Source organism: Phoenix dactylifera, chromosome 4, assembly GCF_051530095.1.
Source record: "Phoenix dactylifera cultivar Ajwa chromosome 4, Ajwa_hap1_PhDact_Kaust_v1.1, whole genome shotgun sequence".
Classification (NCBI taxonomy): domain Eukaryota; kingdom Viridiplantae; phylum Streptophyta; class Magnoliopsida; order Arecales; family Arecaceae; genus Phoenix; species Phoenix dactylifera.
The window spans coordinates 33,518,716-33,542,008 of record NC_143193.1 but is presented as its reverse complement, the minus strand read 5'-3'; the positions used below and the strand labels follow the sequence as shown (position 1 = coordinate 33,542,008).

The 23,293-nt window shown below is 51.8% G+C and overlaps 1 protein-coding gene across 13 annotated transcripts in view; it reads left to right on the top strand.

Moving 5' to 3' along the window:
* Positions 1-23,293, top strand: part of LOC103697300 (F-box family protein with WD40/YVTN repeat doamin) — a 65,698-nt gene that overhangs the window by 9,031 nt on the left and 33,374 nt on the right. For all 13 annotated transcript variants that reach the window (XR_015977124.2, XR_015977122.2, XR_015977121.2 and 10 more), the window contains 3 exons: positions 717-771; positions 3,950-4,048; positions 6,006-6,109. Coding sequence is in view for 9 of the 13 variants with exons in the window: in XM_039133874.3 (XP_038989802.3) it covers positions 717-771; positions 3,950-4,048; positions 6,006-6,109 (258 nt within the window). In the remaining 4 variants the exon portion in view is untranslated. The remainder of the gene's footprint in view (positions 1-716; positions 772-3,949; positions 4,049-6,005; positions 6,110-23,293) is intronic.

Here is a 23,293-nt window from a genome sequence, read left to right as displayed (position 1 = left end):
TTAAGCAACCATTATCCCACAGAATGTCACCAAAAAATTGTCTACATCATGAAATGACTTAGTCTTAAGCAACCATTATCGACATGATCCTTCTTATATTGTTGATGGATGCCACCAATTTAGGTTTTCTTTTTCACTCCACCACCCTAACTGCTTTTCTAGCCAGGCAATTTTCCTATTCTTCCGATCAATAGGGCTACATCCTTCAAATTTTTTGCTTCATAACAAGAGTTTAGTAATAGGAAAGAACTTGTTATGCATAAGTTTATCACACATGCTTGTTTTTTAGCTACTTGTCAAGTCTAGGGGCTTTGCAGGAGAAAAAGCTAGACCTTTATAACATCCACTAGATTGACATGAGAGGCCGCTCATTACTTTTTGGGCCTGTTTGGTTGGGGGGAGTTGGACTTTGGAACAGGAATGAAAATGAGCGAATCCCATTCTAGCTGTTTGGTTGGAGGAGTCCCATTCCCGTTCCGATTCCAAGGAGGAATGAGAATGCCCCAATCCCCCAAAGCCGAATCCCTACTCTCCTCTAGTATTCAAATTTCATTCCAATTCTGATTCCAGTCATGGACCAAACATGTCCGGGGATACGGCCATTCCGATTCCGGTCATGAACCAAACACACCCTTTATGTAGTTTTTTTTAGAACTAGGATGAAATTGCATATATGTAGATTGTTTTTGCTTCTTTACTATTTTATTTTCTTACAGGGTTAATATATGTCGCATGAAGAGGGGAGTTATTCTTACAGGAGTTGGAGATAAGGTATTGATAATTTGTATTAATATCTTCCATCGCTTTGTTATTGCTGATTAAAGAATCAGTTACAGTAAATCTTATTTTATAAAGTTGTATAAGACTTTTACATTTGTAGGCTTTTGTCAAGGTATATCTGTAAAATATCAGTACAAAAAAATGTACAATGTAGTAGAATACATATTGTAGTGCTGAACAAAGTTCATCTTTATTTCCTAATATATTCATGTTTAACTAGTTAACTAGTTTAAGACCAGTGCAACACACGTAGAAGAGGCTGGTGAAGATGGAACTAAGTATATCTGGGCAATAACCTGAGTATACCTGACTCCTTTATTATTTAAAGTTTAATCTGTATTTTGATCCTACATTTTTGTTAGAGGTTTTGCTAACTAGAACCAAAGGATAAATGTATCCCTAGCTCGATGATCCAGAACCACTGGCAATCTTGTGAGATCAAGCAGATGAAAAGGTGATTATTGTGATAGTAATTTTTTCATGCTATGCACAACTAGACAAATAGACATATCCAAGTGTTTTCCAATAACAGAGAAATTATGCAAGGAGCTCTTTTCTATTTTCCTTCTTGAAATGATCCTTTTACAAGGGGTTAGTCTGCACATGCAGACCCCACACAACATGATAAACCAATTAATGGTGAAAAATATAAATAATTGATGGACAGTGAGCAATTTAACATCAAATTATTGCATATATTATTTGATCATGCCCACCTTGTGGGAGAAATCTATTGGTCTTATCCAGTCAAGACTTTCAATAAAAGCATCTGCAATATGTGCTCTGGCAAAAGGTGTTCATCCTTGTTCTGCCTTCTCCTGAATAAAGACCTTGCATGGTCGCATGTCTTTTGGCACTCAACCATATATCCGTACAAGTATATAGAATGTCTTGTTCAGTAGAATAGTCAATGCACTTCAGCATGCTAAGCATGCTCTTGGAATTCAGGACTAATTAGAATGTGGTTAATAGCTTGCTATTTATAGTTACTCTTATGACCAATCTCTCACATTAAATTCCTAAAGCAAGTACGTTCATAAGTAGGTAATTGGTAGGTATACCTATGCATTTGACCATGCAGCACTATTTTGGCTTTTTCACACTTAAATTAAATAAGGATAAGGATTTGGATGCACTTCAGTGTGCTATGCATGCTCTTGGAATTCAGGACTAAATAGAATATGGTTAATAGCTTGCTATTTATAGTTGCTTTTATGGCCAGTCCATCATGTTAAATTCCTAAACCAAATACATTCGTAAGTAGGTAATAGGTAGGTATACTTATGCATATGATCATGCAGCACTATTTTGTCTTTTTAACACTTAAATTAAATAAGGATAAGGATTCATCCAACAAATCTGTGCGTACTTGACATAAATCCTAGGTTTAGCCAGATCTGGTTCGCTTAAACATGTGATTTGAAGATGTTTATATGTTGCATATAGATTGTTTTTCCTAAAGATGATATTGATAAAACGTCTTTGTATTGTATGCGATAAGGTATTCTAGAAGAATGCATGAGCTAACTTGCTTTTTCACAAGATATAATGAATCTGATCATCTGATTGTCCAAAGAAAACCCTAACCCTTTCTTTCCTTCTTCTCATCCCATTCCTTCTTCTTCCCTAAACAGCACTTATCAGCCTCTATTTTAGGCTTGGTGGAGTATGGTGGTTTAGGTGGGTCCTACTAGGTCAGTCATGAAGGCAGGTTAGATCCACTATCCTAAGTAGGTCAGTTGGTTGAGGTTGGTCACAAGACTGACAAGTTGAGTCTATTCCTCAGCAATCAGAGGAGCACAAGAAGCCAAGTGTGCAGGCAGACTTATTTACATGTAATTCTTCTTCCTTTTGTTTCTATTTCCATTTCTTTAAGACATTACATGTAAAGGAAGTATCCCCTATTTGAACTTAATAAAAATACTAAAAATTCAAATTCCTCAAGAATAAAAAATTGATTTCCCAACTTTCACTCAAATTCTAAATTTTTGGCCAAGGTAAAATTTCAACTTCTGAATGCTTAAAGTGTTTCTCAAATCTAAAGGTTTTGTTCATTCTATTAAACCTAAAAAATCATGAAAACCCAAAAGTCCAGCTCAAAAAGTTTTATTCATTAGTCTCCAACTCATATCACCTATTATAGTGCTATTCAGTTTTGGTTTATTTATACAACAGCCAATTTTCAGATTTTTGTATGCACTCACATATATGAATTTTCCTAGATATAAGTTGGGTTATTACAAATATGCTGTCAGATAGCACAAGAGGAGGTTACAGCCTATACTTACATATCCTCTAATCTGGGAAGGGTGTTATGGTTCTTTCACCTGGTTCCTGATGCTCCTTTTTTTAAAATTTTTGTCATCTTAACGAATGCCCAATCTTTTCTTCAAAAAGAAAAAAAAGTTGAAGACTAAAGCTGATATTATTTACAATATGAGAGTGGGTAGAGGAAATGAATTAGAAAAAGAATGCAAGGAAGGTAAAAGAGAACAAGAGTCAATGGGAAGAAGAAAGGTGGAAGGGAAAGTGGAGAGATGTAGAGCTGCAAATTTAAAATTTTATCTAAGTGAATCCCCCTTATTGTTGAACTCTACAGCTTTTCTTTCTAGGAAATGAAATGCTGAAATGCCCATCATATGTGGATCAGTTGGCCTCCATATGTTATCATTGTTTGCCATCTGGACCATCTCTAGTGCACTCTTTTTACCCGCGGGAAGCCCACATGACATTGTAAAGCCCTTAGTAGATGATAGATTGAATATGACTGATGGTCTAATGGCATTCTAAAATTTCTAACATCTTTAATTTGTTGAATTTATTTAGTCGAGCTTTTCTGTGTAAGTGCATATGCATGTTTCAGTATTGGAATGTTTTCCATTTGAACTGCAGCTATTAGAATGAATTTGTTATTGTTCCAAAATTTGAAGATATTTTAAAGTTATTTTCTCTGTACACTAGCAATGTGTTTTAGCACTTTGTAGTGATGTTGTAGAATTAGCAATTGTTAGCTTGTGATCTGTGGTCTAACTCAATTTTGTTCTTGAAGTCAATTATATGAACTTTTGATATTGAGCAATATGACCTCAAGAGATTTGAATTCTTACTAGAAAAATGGATAATATGGCCTATAAATCTTTATGACATTTTTTTATTATATTGATGCTAGGTGCTGCGGCTATGGTCTGCTGAAAGCTGCAAATATCTGGATGAGTATTCCCTCCCGGACATGAACCCATTAGTCGATTGTGATTTTGATGAGAGTAAGGTAAATCAGTTCATTAAGTAAAAATGCCTTGAAACTCTATTCTAGTTAGATAATAATGCTTGATGAAATTCAGATTTGATTATATTTTGGATGAGAACAGGGGAGTCTGGTTCTTCAAAGAAAAATTCCTTGAGATTCTACCCTAGTTACAAAATGATGCTTGATTGCATTCCCTTCTTCCATCGTACTTGGAAGTATTCCGTAGATATCTGTAGATCAGCATCCATTTTTTTTTCACATGCAAATGCAGATCAAGATTTCTTCATCTTCTTCTTGTTTTTTTTTTTTAAACATTATGACTATTTTTTCAGTGTGTTGCAGTCTGAGGTTTGAACACACTCACTAATGTTGTTCTCCATCTTAAGGTTTCATGTATCTGTATGATTTTGTTCAAGCATCACATTTAATAGCTTGTACCATATGGAAGTCATCCTTTAGTAATATCTTTACTTGGGTTGTCAATTGAATAAGCTTTTTGTGAGCAGCTCATACTTGGCAGGAAATTCAGCTTGATGTTGGCTTCTTCTGTCTGTAACTAGCTGAGAATGAGCCAAAAGTTTTTGCACTCAAAAAACAAAAGAGCTGAATATGAGTTAAGCCTAGCTTGCTCGTCATTGACTTGAATAGTTCGATATACACACATGCATATATACATATACTTTTATATTCACGTATATGAATTATTATAAATTATTTATATCTTGTTTTATTATTTTATATTTTTTGCGAAGATAATTTAAAATTTGTATTTGAAGTGATTCATATATCATTCTAACAGATGTTTATTTTCTGTTAGACATTTTAGACTAGATCATAGATGTACAACACAAGTAAGCCAAAGGGATGGGATGAAATTAGTAGGATGGGAAAAAGGCTTACAGGAAGCCCTAGCCACCAGCCCTTTCTCTAACCCTCTCCTTTTGGCTATTTCCCATCCTTCTCCCTCCCTACCTACAAAGAAAGTCCTAGCCCCTAAACCATTCTCCTATCTTCTAACCTCCAAGATGACTCGATGACAGTTGAAGATGATGTTCGAGGAAAGTCCTAGATCCAACCCTTTGTCTCTTCGGCCCTCTCATACGGTTGATGTTCTCATCTTTGTGCCAGGCAAGGTCCATGGAACCATCTCGAACCACCTGACTTGGGGAGTAGCGAACTGAACTAGGCCAAAATCGGGACAATCTTAGGTTCTGTTTAGGTTAGGACCAAAACTGGTCAAAACCACTTCGAGTCAGGTGGAATTGTCCGGTTCTAGACAGTTTTGAGCAACACAGACCTGATTTGTCTGGGCTGAACTAGTTCTAGTTTATAAAATTCCCGTCCCCCATTACGATTATGACCTTTCCATTAGCTCCTTCGATGAGGGCTTCCTAGTCCTTGACGGCACCAAGCAAAACCATAGTGTGGGGCTTCGCTTCACTTTCTCTCAAATCTTCTCCATGCCAGACATGTAGCAGATGATAGATTCGCTGCTGAGATCATCTCTATCACCTCCACTAACTTTGGCTCTCACTCTGCCGGCTATTTCCTTGCCTTGAGATCCTCGATGCCTTTTGGCACCAATGATGACCTTGGGCTTCACCATCGACCGCCATCTTTGCTGACAGTCAAACCCATGACTCCCTCGTCCCTTCTTCTCTCTCTAAAACTTTATGGGTAAAACCTAGGTTCTAGGTTAACTAGCACTTGACCGATACTTGCATCAGTATGGTATAGTACCATATATACAGACCCAACACTTGACCATTAATGGGAAAATTATATTTTTACATGAACTTAATGAAGAATTCAGATATTGCTTTAACAATGGTTGTATTCAAAAGCAAAAACGAGATGAGTTTCAAATGGTCAAAAATTACAATATTTACCAAGAATTACATTCACTGGCTTAACTACAAAGCAGTTGAAGTTGACGAATGATTTTATTTTGATGCTTCAGTCTTTTTGTATTATCTAGATTGTCGGTATGACTAGTGCTCAACTATGCATATGGAGGCGCAGAGGTCAAAGAAGCATATTTCAATTACGTGAAGCTATCTTCCAACATGGCTTATGCATGCGGTGAGCAATCAGATGCTTATAGATCTGTAATTATTGTTTAAGATTCGGTAGATTTACATAACTTCTTTCATGGAAAATGATGCTGTAATGCGGCAAAGAAAATTTTATATAATTGTCTTGATCTGCACGCACAAAAAGTTATTATTTGATAGGTATTGGTTTTTTCCTAGACATGTTAATGCCATAATTCCTATGGAATACTTCAGTATCTTTGTAGGGAGAGAAACTTAATTTTGTGTTGAAAGGACATGAGAGACGATAGAAGTAGCATTCTTAGACAATAATGAGAGACAGTTGGGAACTGCTTTAAGTGCCAGCAGAATTAGCCTGCAATAGGAATAACTGAGAAAAAAGGAATTGTAAAACCATCCTAGAATAGTTGGGTAAGGCTTGCTAGTTATTTTCATGTTGATGATATTATTGTGAAGTTTACACGGTTGCAAACATCTAAGTTAATACTGTTCCATTAGAGGTTTGAACTGGGCATGCAGCTGCTATCTTCTCAAAGCAATTCAAATCCTTCCAGTGTTTGGAAATATTCATCACTTAATTCCAGAAATTTCTGGTTGCTTATCTTTATATCTACATGGTGAAGTTTTTCTCCTTTCTTTTTCCATCGACCAATCAATGGTGCTTATTTAACTTGCCTTCTTTCATTGCAATTAAATGCTTAGAGCTAATATGCAAGCCATATTTTGTCTTATCGAATAAGAACATCTTATTAAAAAGAAACACATTTCTTGATGTGCATATCTAATTGCATATGCTAAAAGTGTTGCATACTAGCAATGGTAGCTAGATGCATGACATGAGTGTCAAGTGTCCGGAAGAATCAAAAAAAGAATCTTCTAAAAATTGCATATTGGAACGCATCTGCATCTTATAAATGTATATGTAAATATGTACTAGTTTATATGCATCACAAATTATGAGTTAAACCTATGCTCTTTAAGTTCGTAAAATTTGATAACGGATAGCTATTATCTTAGACTTGATAATTGCTATATAGAAGTGCCAAAAGCATATATGCCATGATGATGACATCATGATTTGATGATTTGAATTATCAAAGAGTGTCATGGAGTATCCCAAGTGTTCGACACATCAAAAAACTCAATTTAAGTGTCTAGGTAATCTAAATCAAGGTCTGCCATAACGACATACCGGTGGGCACTAGTATCTGTACGGTTTCGGTTCATACCGGTTTAAACCGGTACCGAACTGGTACCTTTTTCGCTAAACGCGCGCGCCCTCTTGTTAAATGCCATAGTCCGTGTGGGTGCGCTACCCCACGCGCCCGCGCGGTTTCGAGCGTCCTTCTCCACGTGTGGGGCACGCTGCCTCGCACGCGGGCGCACGAGGAAGTCTGTCAAGAACCCCTGCAAGCCACATCGCCAGGGCAACAGGCCAAACGAAGGCTAAGGGCTTCAAGGAGGCCCAAAGGAGCAAATGGCGAGCATTGAGGCAGGTGGGGCATGGTTGATGTGGGCAGAGGCCAGCCACCACTTGGTTGGCCGAGAGGAGTAGCGGATAGCGCCGCGCATAGGCCATGCCCAGCGCCTATGTGCGGCACCAGCAAGCCACTAGCCCTGCGCGCGGCCCCCGGGCCTACGCGCAGCGTCCCCGCCTAGCGCGACCCAGACCCTGCATGCACGACTCTCAGGCATGCATGCGGTGTCCACGCCGAGCGCGACCTCGATCCTGTGCACACGGCTCTTGGGCTTGCGCGCGGTGTCCACACCAAGCGCGACCACCAGCACCAGCAGTAGCCCAGGTGCTCGCCTGCAAAGACCGTGCGCGCACAGCGCCTGACCGCATGCAATGCCAGGCCGATGGAAACCCCCCAAAACCACATAGCCATGGCACTCAGCCCGGCGAGGTCCAAGCAACACTCAAGGACCAGATCGGGCAATTGATGAGCCTAGAGGCTGATCAAGCCTTAGACAACCAAAAAGGGCAAAGGCAAATAGGCCCATACGTAGGCCAAGACCAGCGCCTGTGCACAACGATAACACCAACAACAGTGCGCAGGACCAGCCCGCATGCCAGAATTCGCCCCATCAGCACAATGGGCGCCAACCGAGCAAGGTAAGGGCCAAGTGCGCTACGCATCAATGTCTGCACATCCGGCCAGCCAAGCGCGCCCGACCAAACGAGCACACCATCCAAACGAAGCAATGGCCGCGCCAAGTGCGCAGCGCGCCCGGCCAGCCGCGCACACCAACCAAATGAGGCAATGGCCGAGCGCACAACTTACAAGCTTCTGCGCGCCCGACTAGCCGTGCGCGCCCTTGCGCGCGCTCTTGCCCAAGCGCGCAATCTAGAAGCTTGGGCGCGCCCATCCAGTTGTGCGCGTCCTTGCGCACGCTCTAATCTGATCCTAGCAGGCAATTTGGTGCGGACACGAGTACTGGACTGATTATTTTGCGGGATCATGGTCCTCGCAGGAGGATGGTCCAGCCACTTTCGTTGTGGCTGGATTGATTGATGTTATTTTTTATTATTTATTTATTTTATGTGGGTAAGATTAATTTGCATATTGTCTTTTGAGGACCTTTTTCGAATTGTTTTCTTCGTTGGAACTTATTTGTTATTTTGTGGCCCTATATATATATATAGGGCATGCATTTGTTTATTTTTCGATGAATTAATGCAAGAAAATTAGTCTTCTTCTTCCTCCTCTCCTCTTTTCTTCTTCTTCCTCTTCTTCTCCTCTTTCACGCTGCCTTCCATCCCTTGCATCCGTCCTACATCAGCTTTGGTATCAGAGCAGGGCTGATTTTGCCTCTGTTGCTGAAGTCAAGGGATCCAGTTTATGGACGGACCCCCGCCGATTCCTTTTCGGCCTTTCCCTCATCTGCATTTTGCTAGAGTATTTGCACCGCAAACGCCGGAATGCACGGAGGGTCATTGCACGGCACGCATTCCGAAGAAGAAGGGTCGTTCCCTTTCTTCTTTGTTCTCTTCCCTCTCCATCATCTCACCCACCGTAAAGAGAAAAGGGGCAAAGCGCTCCCGTCGGTCGATTCCGACCCGACGCCAGTCCACCGGTCTCCTTCGCAAGACGCCGTCGCCGCCTCCGTCCCCCAGCGCCGCTGCCTCCGCCGCCGTCTCCATTCCCTTCCCTTCCCTCTCTCGGATCTCACACAGAGAAGGAAAACCCCATCACGGTTATCCCCACGGCGGCTCGGGAGGCAAATAAGCCAGCCTCTGCTTCGTGTTCCTCTCCAGCCGTCGCCGTGCTTGCAGCCACCGCCGCCACCGCTTCGTCACGCCGCCGATTCGCCATCGGACACCACCGTGCTTCCCCGGAGGCTTCGGCAGCATCTTACTGCCACCTTCCATGGCCGGATCCAGGCGAAGGACGTCACCGCCCCGCTCGCCGCCGCCCCAGCACACTCCTCCACCGGCGAACGCTTCCCCGCAACCACCGCCGCGAAATCGGGATTCAGGCGTGATCTCTCAGAATCGTCGGAGGTTGAAGACGATCCACTGTGCGGGTAAGGTCTAGACCCGTTAGCCCCTTACCCATTAACCCGAACCAATTCAAAAAAAAAAAAAACAAAATTCAATATTGCGGATCGGACTGTCTTAACGGGTTGTGTCTGTTAACCCGATAACCCAAGTCCATTTGGGTAAAAAAAAAAAAATTAAGCCGCTGCACGTGATGCGTAAGTCACGCACGTGCCGCGGTGTTCTTCCTCCCCTTTCCTCTTCTTTATTTTTCCGATCCTCTTCCTCGTCTCTCCGATCACCGCCTCCCGCCGCCCCACGCCAGCTCCCCGCCGTCACCGCTGCCAACACCATCTTCTCTTTGCACCACCGCGCCACCCCGTTTCTTCCCTCTGTCGCAACAGCTGCGGCTCCACCAAACGTCACCGGCTATTTGGTACCCGCCACCACTTCCCACACTGTCCCACCACCACCATTTCCCTCGGCCTTCCACTGCTCTCTGCGCCCCCGCCCTTGTCCCACCGCCGCTGCCATCTCTGCTGCTTGCACCACCGCGCCGCGCGCCGCCCCCGCCCTTCCGTACCGCCGCTTGCCGCTGCTAGTCGCTGCCGCGCCGCCGCGTTGCCGTCGCCGCCGTCGGCTGCTGCACCACCACTGTCAACTCTGACAGCCATCAGCGAGCCATCGCAGACCGCTCCAACCGCAGCCGCCATCAGTTGCTCCGACCACCTCCACGGGAATTGTCGTAGTGATGACCCTGCAACACCGTGACCATCTTCCCAGCATCATCTCAGCCTGAACATCTTCTGCAAGCACAGGCCTCTATCCAGTTTGGGTCAGCTCTGTTTCCCCTCCCTTGCAGGTTACATTTGTTCATTTAAATTGGCATTAATTATCGCATTTTGTGCTTGGTGATTAGTTCCACATATTCAAACACATGCAACCACATACATCCACAAGACAACCAGAAACCCTAGTAGTCACATTTCTTTAATATTAACTGTGGAGCTAGATCAAATCGGGGAGACATACGTGGCTCCGTGACACCTTGCATAGTCCGAGAACTTGGTACTACTTGTTTGCAGCTACTTGTTGGCCTGCGTCTTATATTAATTTTCAGTTCGCAATAACTATTTGCTAGGGAGTAGTTTTAGTTTATATTGAGCATCTACTTTGCAATTTTGAATTCATTTCATGCATTAGGTCTACTTAGGAACCTTTATAGTTGGTCGGCTCATCCATTTTGTCATTCATTTTATGCATCTACGTAGTGGTCGTGTCGCATCTCATCATGAGTCCCACCTAGACATGGATTCCAAAATTGAAGCCCTATTAAAAGCTATCCACGACACTAATGCCCAAGTTCAAAAAACTAATACTCAAGTCCAAAATACCAATGCCCAAGTCCAAGCAAACAATGCCCAAATTCATGACTTAACCACATTGTCCACCCAGGTTAATGCCCGACTCGATTCAATTGAGGCTTCACTTCAAAGGATTATTGAATCCCAAAGAGCTAGTATTCCCCATTTACCGGGTCTTGATGAGGACGACACCGTAGAACAAATCCTAGAACAACAAGGCTCGGTTCGGCAGGACAACTTTGATAATAGGTCTGTTCCAGGTCCCCATCATGCCTTCCCTCGCCCTAGAGGACCTGGTTCCATTCCTCATGTTGATAGAGGTCACCGACATACCGTAGAACCTAGAGAACCTCGTGACTCGGATGAAGATGTAATGCGAGGCATTAGGGTTGAAGCCCCCACTTTTGATGGTCGTCTTGATCCGAAGGTCTTCTCCGATTGATTACGCGAAATGGACCACTTCTTTGAGTGGTACAATCTGTCGGAGGAAAAAAAGGTTCGATTCGCTAGAATGAAACTCCTTGGTCGAGCTAAGTTGTTTTGGCAAAACACTGAACAACTGTTAGCCAGGAGACATCAACCTGCTATTACAGATTGGGTAGAAATGAAAGAAAAATTAAAAGAAAAATACCTTCTGTTGCTGGTGGTCCAAACCGAGAACGATTGGCACAGCGGTGTGAACGGGGTTCCCTTTGAGTTGCTTTGGTTGCGCTCCGCCCTCCGCCGTGAAACCTGCAAGCAAGCCTCGCACCACCACCGGGATAGTGGGGGCCCTCCGACGATCAAGTCAGAGGAGATTAAAGGAGAAGGAGAAGGAGAAGGTAGCAGGTGAGATGATACTCTGGAAGATATATCTTACCCTCCCCCTTCCCCCCCAGCCTCATATATATCAGGCTGGGGGGTTTTTCCGGGGATTCGTCATCGTGTGGCACGATGGGGTTGCCACTGACATGGCCGTTACAGGGCGTCGTGGGGCAGCGCTGGGTACAGCCATGGCAGGGCGTAGTGGAGCTCCGCTTTGTACGGCTGTTACAGGGGATCGTGGGGCAGCGCCGGATACGGCCGTTGCAGGGAGTAGTGGAGCAGGGGGCCGCGGCGTGCCTCAGAGGAACAGTCTGTTGTTGTCGAGAGATTGCCGACCCGAGGTCGGATTGCTGGATCAAGGGGCAGCCGACTCGGGGTCGGGCTGCGGAGCTGAAGATATCCGACCCGAGGTCGGATTGCTGGATCAAGGGGCAGCCGTAGTCTTCCTGGGCGCGCGTGCCGGTCACGTGGGGCATGGTGGCTAAGTTCCCCCGTAACAGTAGCCCCCCACTCCCGAGCCTGGAACCAGGTGGGGAACGGGTGAAGGGAGTGATGCTTCGAGATTGCCGCCATCCCTCGGAAAGGCGCGCGCGCTCCGAGCTTTCCGCCTTCTTTATGGCGTATGGCAGTTGTCGCGGATCTGGCGGTCTGCAGATTTCGGCGGACATCCTTCCTTAATGGCGTCGATTCGCCCTTGGGGCGCGAACAAACTTTCGGCAGCCAGGCGTTCTCTGGCGTCACCGAGGCGTCACCCGCCTTTCCGCCTATTTAACCGGGGGCCCTCCCCCATCCGCCTTTCTCTTCACAGGCATCTTCAAGTTTCTCCCTTGTGCTGCTGCCGTTGCCGCCGAACTGTTCGTTTGCTCCTCCTTTGACGCTCTCGGAGCCGTTCTTCCTCCCTTTCCGGTGAGTTGCCCCACTCTTCAATTTAGGGCTCTCCGTACTTTCTCCTTTCGTGTTAGTGTACTCCAGTCGTTCCGGTGCCTTCCCCCCTCTTGACCCCGTCCTGACCGTAGGTTCACTGGCCATTAGGGATGGACGAAGTAAGGGCGGACGGCATTCGGTCGGAGCTGGTCCCTGAAGACCTAGATAGGTTCGTGGCCCGGTACCACCTTCCCGAAGCCTGCAACATTACGCTCCCGGGGCCTGAGGAGAGGATGTCCCATCCTCCTCCAGGGAAGGTCGCCATCAATGAGGACATCCTTCGGGCTGGGTTCCGCTTTCCCCCCTCGGACTTAGTCGTGCAGGTGCTTCGGGGTTTAAGAATGGCGCCGACGCAACTGGTGCCGAACTCATGGCGTACCCTGACGGCCTTCCAGGTTCTCTGCCGCATGCACGAGGTTCCCGCCACCCTGAACGTCTTTTGGGAATGCTACGGCTTGAGCGGCCACCCCCGGGACAGAGGGTGGTGGTGCTTTGCGGCGCGGCGAGGGTGCGGCCTCGTCAAGGATGCTCCTTCCTCCATTCACGGCTGGAAGGAGCGTTTCTTTTTCATTGACGTAGATCCCTCTTGGGGAATCGGAGCAACCTGGGAGACGCCGATGAAGTCCCCGATCGGCTTATCGAGGTTGTCGAGAGAGGAGTCCGATGGCGTTGCCGTCTTGAGGGGGCTGGTTGCCGAGGGCCGGCTTCCCCCGGTGGCCCGCCTTATTTCCGAGGATGCCTTGGTGAACGTCGGTCTGAGCTCGGTCCCCGCCGACCGTGAGCCCGCCACCACTTCTTTTTTAGCTCTTTTCTCCTCTTTCGTTTCTTCTTTCCATCAGTTTCTCAGTCTCCGACCATCTCGTCCTTTTTGCAGAAATCGACGACGTCATGCGGTCGGACAAGGCGACGGCTGTCAGTAGGGCGTCCCTACTGGAAGCGGTCCGGAGGAAGAAACGGACTCCTCCGAGCGGGGTCCCACCGGCGAAGAAGTCCCGCCAGCAGGCGACTCTGACGCCGACAGACGGGTCCGGACCCACCGGTCAGGGGGACGCCGCGGGCTTGGACCGACAGTTGACGCCGTATCAGCCCTCCGGTGATGAGACTACCGCTTTTCCGGAGGCGTCACCCGGGCGCGCCCGAGACGGCCGGGTCGGACGCGATCGGTCCCCAGCCCGGCCTTCGACTCGGTCGGCTTCGGATGATACGAGAAGGAGCGCGCCGAGGCCCCGGCCGAGCGGGACCCTGTCGATTTCTGGAGCGGCCCCCACCCCGAGCACGGTCAGCACGACTCTCCCCCAAGCAATGGGTAAGGGTAAGGCCGCAGAACCACCGTCCGGCTCCGGGGCGAAGTCGGGGTCAGCCTTCACTTTCGCCGGCGCCCGAAACCTCATCGAGACGGTGCTGCTGGAGAGTGACCGTAGGCGGGTCCGGCAGATGGGGATCCCTGACGTCGGGGCTGCCAGCTGCGTCTGTCTCATGTCGGTGAGTGTTCTTCTGGCCGCTTTCGTCATTTATAGGCTCTATTGATCCCCGCCTGACGCCCTCATTTTTCCTATCTCTTAGCTCGCCCAGTACATGATCCGTCTGGAGGAGAGCCACGAGGAACAGGCGAGGCTTCTGGCGAGGGCCGAGAGCCGACTGAAAGCTGTAGAGGAGGGAGGCCAGGCTGCGGCGGGGAGGACGACCAGGGACCTCGAGACGAGGCTCCAGGTGGCCGAAGAGCGGGTACTCGGCTTCGCCGCCCTCGAGAGGCAACTGTTGGAGACTCAGGAGCAACTCAAGGTTGCCTCGGGTCTCGAAGGCGAGATCAGGAAGGCGGAGGAGCGGGCCGAAGAGCAGTCCCGGAAGGCTGCCGACTTCCGGGAGAGGTGGGAGAAGGCCCAGCAGTCAGCCGACGACGCCCGCAACCGAGCCCGATCTCTTGAAGCCAAGCTGGCCGAATTGGAATCGGCCTTGGAGGAGTCCCGCGCGAGCAACCAGGAGCTTCATTCGCGCCTGGAGGAGGCTGAGGCTGCTCGCGTTGCTGCCGAGGCGAAGCACATGGAGGCTCGGGCCGATCTGCTGAGGGTCTCCTCCGAGGCGGACGACCGGATTGTGGCGAAGGTCATGGAGGCGAAAGCTCAGATTACGGAGCGAGCGGAGGCGGCGCTGGCCGAGAGGAGCGCGGAAATCGGGCGTCAGGCGGTACAGGCCTATCGTCAGTCCGCCGAGTTCATCCGTGACATGTCGGACGCGGGGTCCGACTCCTTTGTCTTGGGCTTCGATGAAGGCCTGCCGAGGGTGTCCGCTAGATACCCCGAAATTGACCTGAGTGGGGTCTCCCTCCTCGACTCCTCTTCGATGCCATTGCCTGCTGATTCTCCAACTGTCTCCCTACCCCTTGCGGGTGTGCTCGCCGTTCCCGACCCAGGGGTTCCTCCAAGCTGACCCTCTGTATTTTTCTTTGTTCTTTTCTTTGTATGTTGGCGTTTTGTCATGTTGTATGGGTCTCGGCCCTGATGCAACGAAAGTTAATGCAAACAAAGTGTTTCCTCATTTCACTTTCGTCCTTCCTCTTTTTAACTCTTGGTAGCGTCTCGCCGACTCCTGACTCTTGAAGTTCCTCCGGCACTAGGCCAGGCCTCCGAGGGTTAGGCCTCAGGAAATCCTTCCGGCGCTAGGCCAGGCATCCGAGGGTTAGGCCTCAGGAAATTCTTCCGGCGCTAGGCCAGGCATCTGAGGGTTAGGCCTCAGAAAATTCTTCCGGCGCTAGGCCAGGCGTCCGAGGGTTAGGCCTCAGGAAATTCTTCCGTCGGGGCTTCAGGCTAGTCTGCTCCCGGGATGATCATCGGGTTAGCCTGGCATCCGAGGGCCGAGCCTCGGGAAATTCCGCTCGTTGGTTGGCCAAGGCTGGCGCAAGCCGAGGTGACCGGTCGGGGCTTCAGGCTAGTCTGCTCCCGGGATGATCATCGGGTTAGCCTGGCATCCGAGGACCGAGCCTCGGGGCGTTCCGCTCGTTGGTCGGCCAAGGCTGGCGCAAGCCGAGGCGACCGGTCGGGGCTTCAGGCTAGTCTGCTCCCGGGATGATCATCGGGTTAGCCTGGCATCCGAGGACCGAGCCTCGGGGCGTTCCGCTCGTTGGTCGGCCAAGGCCGGCGCAAGCCGAGGCGACCGGTCGGGGCTTCAGGCTAGTCTGCTCCCGGGATGATCATCGGGTTAGCCTGGCATCCGAGGGCCGAGCCTCGGGGCGTTCCGCTCGTTGGTCGGCCAAGGCCGGCGCAAGCCGAGGCGACCGGTCGGGGCTTCAGGCTAGTCTGCTCCCGGGATGATCATCGGGTTAGCCTGGCATCCGAGGGCCGAGCCTCGGAAAATTCCGCTCGTTGGTCGGCCAAGGCCGGCGCAAGCCGAGGCGACCGGTCGGGGCTTCAGGCTAGTCTGCTCCCGGGATGATCATCGGGTTAGCCTGGCATCCGAGGGCCGAGCCTCGGGAAATTCCGCTCGTTGGTCACGTGCCTGTCGCTTGCCGCTCGACGGGATTTCTCCGTGGCCAGCTACGATCGTGTTTCTCCTATTCTCCAAGCGTCGCCTGGGGAACACCAGAAGGATATTAAATGCTAATTGAGGTGTTACCTGGGAAATCGGATCGCCAGTTGCTGCTTGCAAGGAGTGTCAGTTAAGCGGCCGCGATACGCGCGCTCTTCGAGGCGGATGCGGCCTGGACGCGAGCGGAGATACGTGGGCCGTGGGATACACACCGCCCGGAGTGTCCTGCATGAAGAATGCAATTAAGGAGAACGATGCTTAGGAGATCGTGGGAGGATACGCCTCGAGAGCTGGAATAGCTCCGGATTCGGTGCGCCCGCCTTTATTGGAGCCACTCGCATCGGAACGACCGGGGGGCCACAGTTTGGCTATAAATATAAGTGCAGGTGCGGTGGAGCCTCCCAAGCCGGAGCTATTCAGGTTGCCATGGATCGTGGACCTCCTCTCCGGCGTGTGGCTGGGAAACCCCTGCCGGAGGAACGGGAGGCGCGCCCCTCGCGACTTCCGCCAACTAGCCGTTTCATCTGGGATCAACAAGGAGGTTCTCCCCGGCGGAACTCCGCTCTAGGCGTTTCATCCGGGATCACGCTTCCTCGCGCTCCTCTCCCTTGTATTCCTTCCCTCCCCTTCTCCTGGGGAGGACCGGAATATCCCTTGGAGGTGGCGTTCCTCTGGAGGCAGCGTGAACTCCTCCTTCGTCCACTTCTTCTTCGTCCGTGCCGGCTCTTCGTCTTTTGCGTGAGGCGTCGACGGCGCCTCCGGGGAGAAGCACCCACGCCCGGCGGGGTTGCAGCTGCTTCGGGTGGAGGGTTCGGGATCCCGGATCTTCAACTCTACGGAGTCCCCACCTCTTCCTTATTTTCTTTACTCCCCAATCCCCCTCTGGGAATTCTTTGTAATCACACGAACACGCCATTGTAACCAGGAATTATTGAAATGAAAAGAATTGTACATTTTTCGAACTGTCTTCCTGGCTTTGTCGTTCTACTGGTAATACGCCCGCAGGTTAGCGGAATTCCAGCTCCTCGGAATTTCTCGACCATCTAGGGCCTCCAACTGGTAGGAGCCAGGTCGGTTTACCCAGCGAACCCTATACGGGCCTTCCCAATTTGGCGCCAGCTTCCCACCTTCCGCGGGTTGAGATGCTTTGGCTCGCCTTAGCACCAGATCTCCGATTCTGAAAAGTTTCGGTCGGACCTTGGAGTTATAATATCGGGCCACCCTCCGCTGATACATCGCCATCCGAACCTGCGCCATTTCTCTTGCTTCTTCCAAGAGGTCCAGGTTCCCTCGGAGTTGCTCCGAATTGGCCTCGGGTCGGTGTGCGGCCACCCGGGGCGAGGGGAGTCCGAGCTCCACGGGAACAACCGCTTCCGTGCCATAGGTTAGGCTGAAAGGTGTCTCCCCGGTAGGGGTCCGATGCGTGGTCCGATACGCCCAAAGGACATTCTCGAGTTCTTCGACCCAAGCTTGCCCCGTCCGACCGATTCGCGCCTTAATTCCTTGGAGGATTGTCCGATTTGTGACCTCGGCCTCACCGTTGGTTTGGGGATGCGACACAGATGTGAACCGATGCTCGATCCCGAACTCCTCGCAGAAATCACGGAAATGCTTGTTGTCGAACTGTCGACCATTATCCGAGATGAGGACTCGGGGTACCCCAAATCGGACAATGATATTTTTCTTCACGAACTTCCGGACTTGCGCCTCCGTGATAGTGGCCAGCGGCTCTGCCTCCACCCACTTGGTGAAGTAGTCAATTGCAACAATCAAGAATTTCCGCTGGGCTGAAGCGACGGGGAATGGTCCGAGGATATCCATTCCCCACTGTGCGAAGGGCCAGGGTGCGGTGATTGGTGCCAAGGGGACAGAAGGGACTCTCTGGACGTTGGCGTGGCGCTGGCAGGCGTCGCATTTCCGTACATGATCCTTTGAGTCCTCCAACAAGGTAGGCCAATAATAGCCTTGCCTCATGATCTTGTGCGCCAAGGACCTAGCCCCCAAGTGCGATCCGCAAACGCCCTCGTGGACTTCGCCAAGGACGTAGGCCGCCTCCGAGGGGCGGAGGCACCTTAAGAGGGGGGCGGTAAACGAGGTCCGATACAGCCTCCCTTCATAGAGTACGTAGTGGGCGGACTTCTTGACAAGTCGCCGAGCTTGATCTTCGTCTTCAGGGAGGATCCCTTCGGCGAGGTAGGCGACGAGCGGGTCCATCCAAGACGGCTCCGGATCAATCGCCATCACCGCTCCAGCCTCGCCGATGCTCGGGGCCTCCAGGGTCTCCAGGTAGATTGCCCTCGACAAGTTGTGCGCCTCTGCGCTCACCAAGCGGGACAACCTGTCGGCCCTAGCATTTTCGCTTCTGGGGACCTGCTGGATGTCGACACTGCCGAGATCGGGAATGAGTGTTTGCACCTTCCGGACGTAGTTCTGCATGGTCGGGCTCCGGGCCTCGAACTCCCCACGGACCTGCCCGACCACCAGCTGGGAGTCGGTGAAGACCTTCAAACGCCGGATGCCGAGCTCCCTGGTGAGTTTGAGTCCCATGACTAGGGCCTCGTACTCCGCCTCGTTGTTGGTCACTGGAAATCCAAATCTCAAGGCATACTCGGCTATCACTCCATCAGGACTGGTAAGGACCAGCCCGGCTCCTCCGCCCTCGGGGTTCGACGACCCATCGATGTGAAGCGTCCAGGTCGGGAGGTTGAGGCTGGGCGTTTCCGGCGGTCTAGGTTCCGCCTCCTGCACCGTGCACTCAGCGAGGAAATCCGCGAGCACCTGGGCCTTGATGGCGGGTCGAGGCTGGTAGTGGATGTCGAACTCACCGAGTTTTATTGCCCACTTCACCAGCCGTCCCGCATTTCCGGGGTTGCTGAGGATCTGTCGTAGTGGTTGATCAGTTAAGAGGGTGACAGAATGGGCCTGGAAATAGGGGCGAAGTCTCCTGGTCGCGGTCAGCAGCGCGAAGGCGATCTTCTCAGCCTTCGTATACCGCGTCTCGGCATCCCGTAGGACCCGGCTGATGTAGTACACGGGATTCTGGAGCTTTGCCTCTTCCCGAACCAGCACCGCACTGACCGCGGTTGGGGAGACCGCCAGATAGAGGTAGAGCATCTCCCCTTCTTGCGGCTTGGACAGTAGGGGAGGAGACGCCAGGTATTCCTTGAGCTGGTCGAATGCTGCTTGACATTCGGCCGTCCAGTGGAAGTCTTTCGGGCGTTTTAACACCTTGAAGAATGGTTGGCAGCGTTCGGCCGATTTTGCCACAAATCGTCCAAGCGCGGCGACCCTTCCAGCGAGCTCCTGAACCTCCTTTACTTTGGTCGGAGGGGACATACCTTGGATAGCCTTGATTTTGTCCGGGTTGGCTTCGATACCCCGCTGGTTGACAATGAAACCGAGGAACCTCCCGGCCGAAGCGCCGAAGGCGCACTTCGCTGGGTTCAGCTTCATGCGAAACTTCCGCAAGGTGGTGAAAGTCTCCTCCAAATCCGCGATGTGCTGGTCTGCATGGCGACTCTTCACCAGCATATCGTCCACGTACACCTCCATGTTCCGGCCGATTTGCTCTTTGAAGATTTTGTTGACGAGGCGCTGGTAAGTGGCGCCAGCATTCTTCAGACCGAAGGGCATTACCTTGTAGCAGTACAGCCCCCGGTCTGTTATAAAGGCAGTTTTCTCCTCGTCTTGTGGGGCCATCATTATCTGGTTGTACCCGGAGAAGGCGTCCATGAAAGACAGCAGCTGATACCCGGAAGTCGCGTCGACCAGTTGGTCTATTCGCGGAAGCGGAAAGCTATCCTTAGGGCACGCCTTGTTCAGGTCGGTATAGTCGACGCACATCCTCCACTTCCCGCTCGCCTTCCGGACAAGTACAACATTTGCCAGCCACTCGGGGTAGCTTACCTCCCTTATGAATCCTGCCTCCAAGAGCTTGTCTACCTCCTGGTCGACCATCCGGATCCGATCCGGGGCACAGTGTCTCTTCTTCTGCTTTATTGGTCGGTGGGTCGGGTCGACGTTGAGGGCGTGAGAAATGACCTCCGGGTCGATCCCAGGTACATCGGCCGCCGACCAGGCAAATACATCGGTATTGGCTCGGAGGAATTCCACCAACCGGGCCCGAGCTCCCGGATCGAGATTGGCGCCGACCCGGACCGCCCGGTCGGGGCGGCCTTCCTCGAGGGGGACTTCGACCACACCCTCGGTCGGCTCTCCCTGCCGCAAGGCCACCTCGTCTCTGGCATCAAAGGACTCGACGCTTAGGGCTTCCACGGGCTTCTTCCCTTTGAGGGTTGCTAGAAAACATTGCCGTGCGGTCGGTTGGTCACCTCGGACCTCTCCGATCCCGACCGCCGTGGGGAACCGCATGAGCAAGTGGTACGTGGAGACCACCGCGCGAAGGGCGTTCAGCCCGGGTCGCCCGAGGATAGCGTTGTAGGCCGAGGGAACACGGACGACCAAGAACCCGAGTCGCACCGTGCCTTCTGCGGGTGCGACGCCCGCAGTCACAGGCAGCTCAACGACACCTTCCGCCGGGACAGCGTCACCGGTGAATCCTACAAGGGGGTGGACATTTTGTGCAACAACTGTCTGGACAAGCTCATCTTTTGGAAGGCCTCGTAAAACAAAATATCAGCTGAGCTTCCACTATCCACAAGAACACGCCTTACATCATAGTTTGCCATAGTGAGGGAGATCACCATGGCGTCATCGTGGGGAGTCTGAACCCCCTTTACATCCTCATCAGAAAAGGTGATTACATTGCCGACCCTCTGCCTCTTTACGACGGCCGTCCCTGACGCTTCCGTCGAGCCCCCTGCGTTCCTCACGGGCCGAGAGCAGCCCCCAGTGATAGTGTGGATCACGCCCGCAACGGGTCGATTCTGCTCCCGAGGCTCCGGAGGAGCCGGGTCGGCCGGACGCGGGTCTGCGGGGGGACGTCGGTCGCTCACATATCGACCGAGACGCCCCCGACGGATAAGAGCCTCGATCTCGTCCCGAAGCTGGAAGCAGTCCTCTGTGTCGTGGCCGTGGTCTCGGTGGTACTCACAGTACGCCCGGGAGGGCCTCTTTCCAGGGATCCTTCGTATCTGTCTCGGGGCCGGGAGGTCCTCCCGCCCCTTGATCTCCATAAGGATCTGGGCCCGGGGAGTCAGGAGAGGGGTGTACCGGTTGAAACGTCGGGGCGGAGAACGAGGGCGTGGGGCGCCGTGGTTCTTCACCGGCGACGGGCTTCTGCGCCGACGCTGGGGCATCGGGCTCCTCCTCTGGCGTGCCTCTTTCCGCCTTTTCTTCCCAAGCTTTGGAGGGATCTCGGCAGCCTCCTTGCTCCGGTGGGCGGCCGCCTCCTCGGCGTCCGCATACTGGTTCGCCCGGGACAACAGCTCTGGGAAGCTCCGCGGCAGGCGTTTGTCCAGAGAGAAGGTGAGCCTGCCCTTCCGGAAGCCACGCTTCAGGGCTGAAAGAGCTACCTCCTGACTCAGGTTCCGGACCTCCAGCGTAGCCCTGTTGAAGCGGGTAAGATAATTCCGCAGGCTTTCTCCCTCGTTTTGCCGGACGTCAAAGAGGGAGTCGGAGACCAGTCGCCGCCGGCTACTGACGGCGAAATGAGTGATGAAGAGGCGAGTGAACTGGTCGAAAGACCGGATTGAGTCAGCCTCCAGCCCGGCGAACCACGCCCTCGCCGGGCCACGGAGGGTTGCCGGGAAGGCCTTGCAGAGAAGGGGATCTGATGCTCCGTGGAGGAGTATAAGGGTCCTGAAACTCTCGACGTGATCCCGCGGGTCTGCCGCCCCGTCATAGGGCTCGATCGCCGGCATTTTGAACCCCGGGGGATTCGGAGTTCGCAGGATCCTCGAGGCAAGTGCCGGCTGGGAGGAGATCTCTAAGTCGGCGAAGGGATCTTTGGAATGGCCCTTCAGGACCTGGAGTTGTCGGTGGAGATCGTCCACCCGCCGGTCCAGGGAGCGCGACCGGTGGGTGGGAGACAAGGAGCGGCGAGTGGGGGACCGACTGGAGCGCGGGTTCCTCGAGGACTGGGGGGTCTGGGAACGCGCCCGGGCCCGCCTCTCGTACCCCGCGCAGCTCCGATGGAAAGGTCCCGGCAGAATAGACCGTGCTCGAGAATCCTCCTTGCGCCGGCGCTCCTCCCCATGGGAGAGGAAGGAGCGCGGGTTGAGGAGGACAGGCGAGCGCTCAGGGAGCAGTGGCTCCTGAGCCCGCTGTGGCGCCCGGGACATCGCGCCCTGCAGATTCTGCACCGCCTCCGTGAGGGTGCGAACCTGCTGGGTTAGCTGGTCGAACTGGGCGGCTTCGACCATCTGAATGGGCGGTGGGACGGTGGAGTGTTGCTGAGAGCGTGTTGGAGATGCAGCGGCCTCCCGGCCAGTGGCGCGAGAGGCCCCGCGACCAGAAGCATTGGAAGCTCCACGACCACCTCGCCGTGCCATTACGATCGCTCTGAGATCCGGGCCCTTCCTCTAGCGCCAACTGTTGCTGGTGGTCCAAACCGAGAACGATTGGCACAGCGGTGTGAACGGGGTTCCCTTTGAGTTGCTTTGGTTGCGCTCCGCCCTCCGCCGTGAAACCTGCAAGCAAGCCTCGCACCACCACCGGGGTAGTGGGGGCCCTCCGACGATCAAGTCAGAGGAGATTAAAGGAGAAGGAGAAGGAGAAGGTAGCAGGTGAGATGATACTCTGGAAGATATATCTTACCCTCCCCCTTCCCCCCCAGCCTCATATATATCAGGCTGGGGGGTTTTTCCGGGGATTCGTCATCGTGTGGCACGATGGGGCTGCCACTGACATGGCCGTTACAGGGCGTCGTGGGGCAGCGCTGGGTACAGCCATGGCAGGGCGTAGTGGAGCTCCGCTTTGTACGGCTGTTACAGGGGATCGTGGGGCAGCGCCGGATACGGCCGTTATAGGGAGTAGTGGAGCAGGGGGCCGCGGCGTGCCTCAGAGGAACAGTCTGTTGTTGTCGAGAGATTGCTTGCTGGATCAAGGGGCAGCCGACTCGGGGTCGGGCTGCGGAGCTGAAGATATCCGACTCGGGGTCGGATTGCTGGATCAAGGGGCAGCCGACTCGGGGTCGGGCTGCGGAGCTGAAGATATC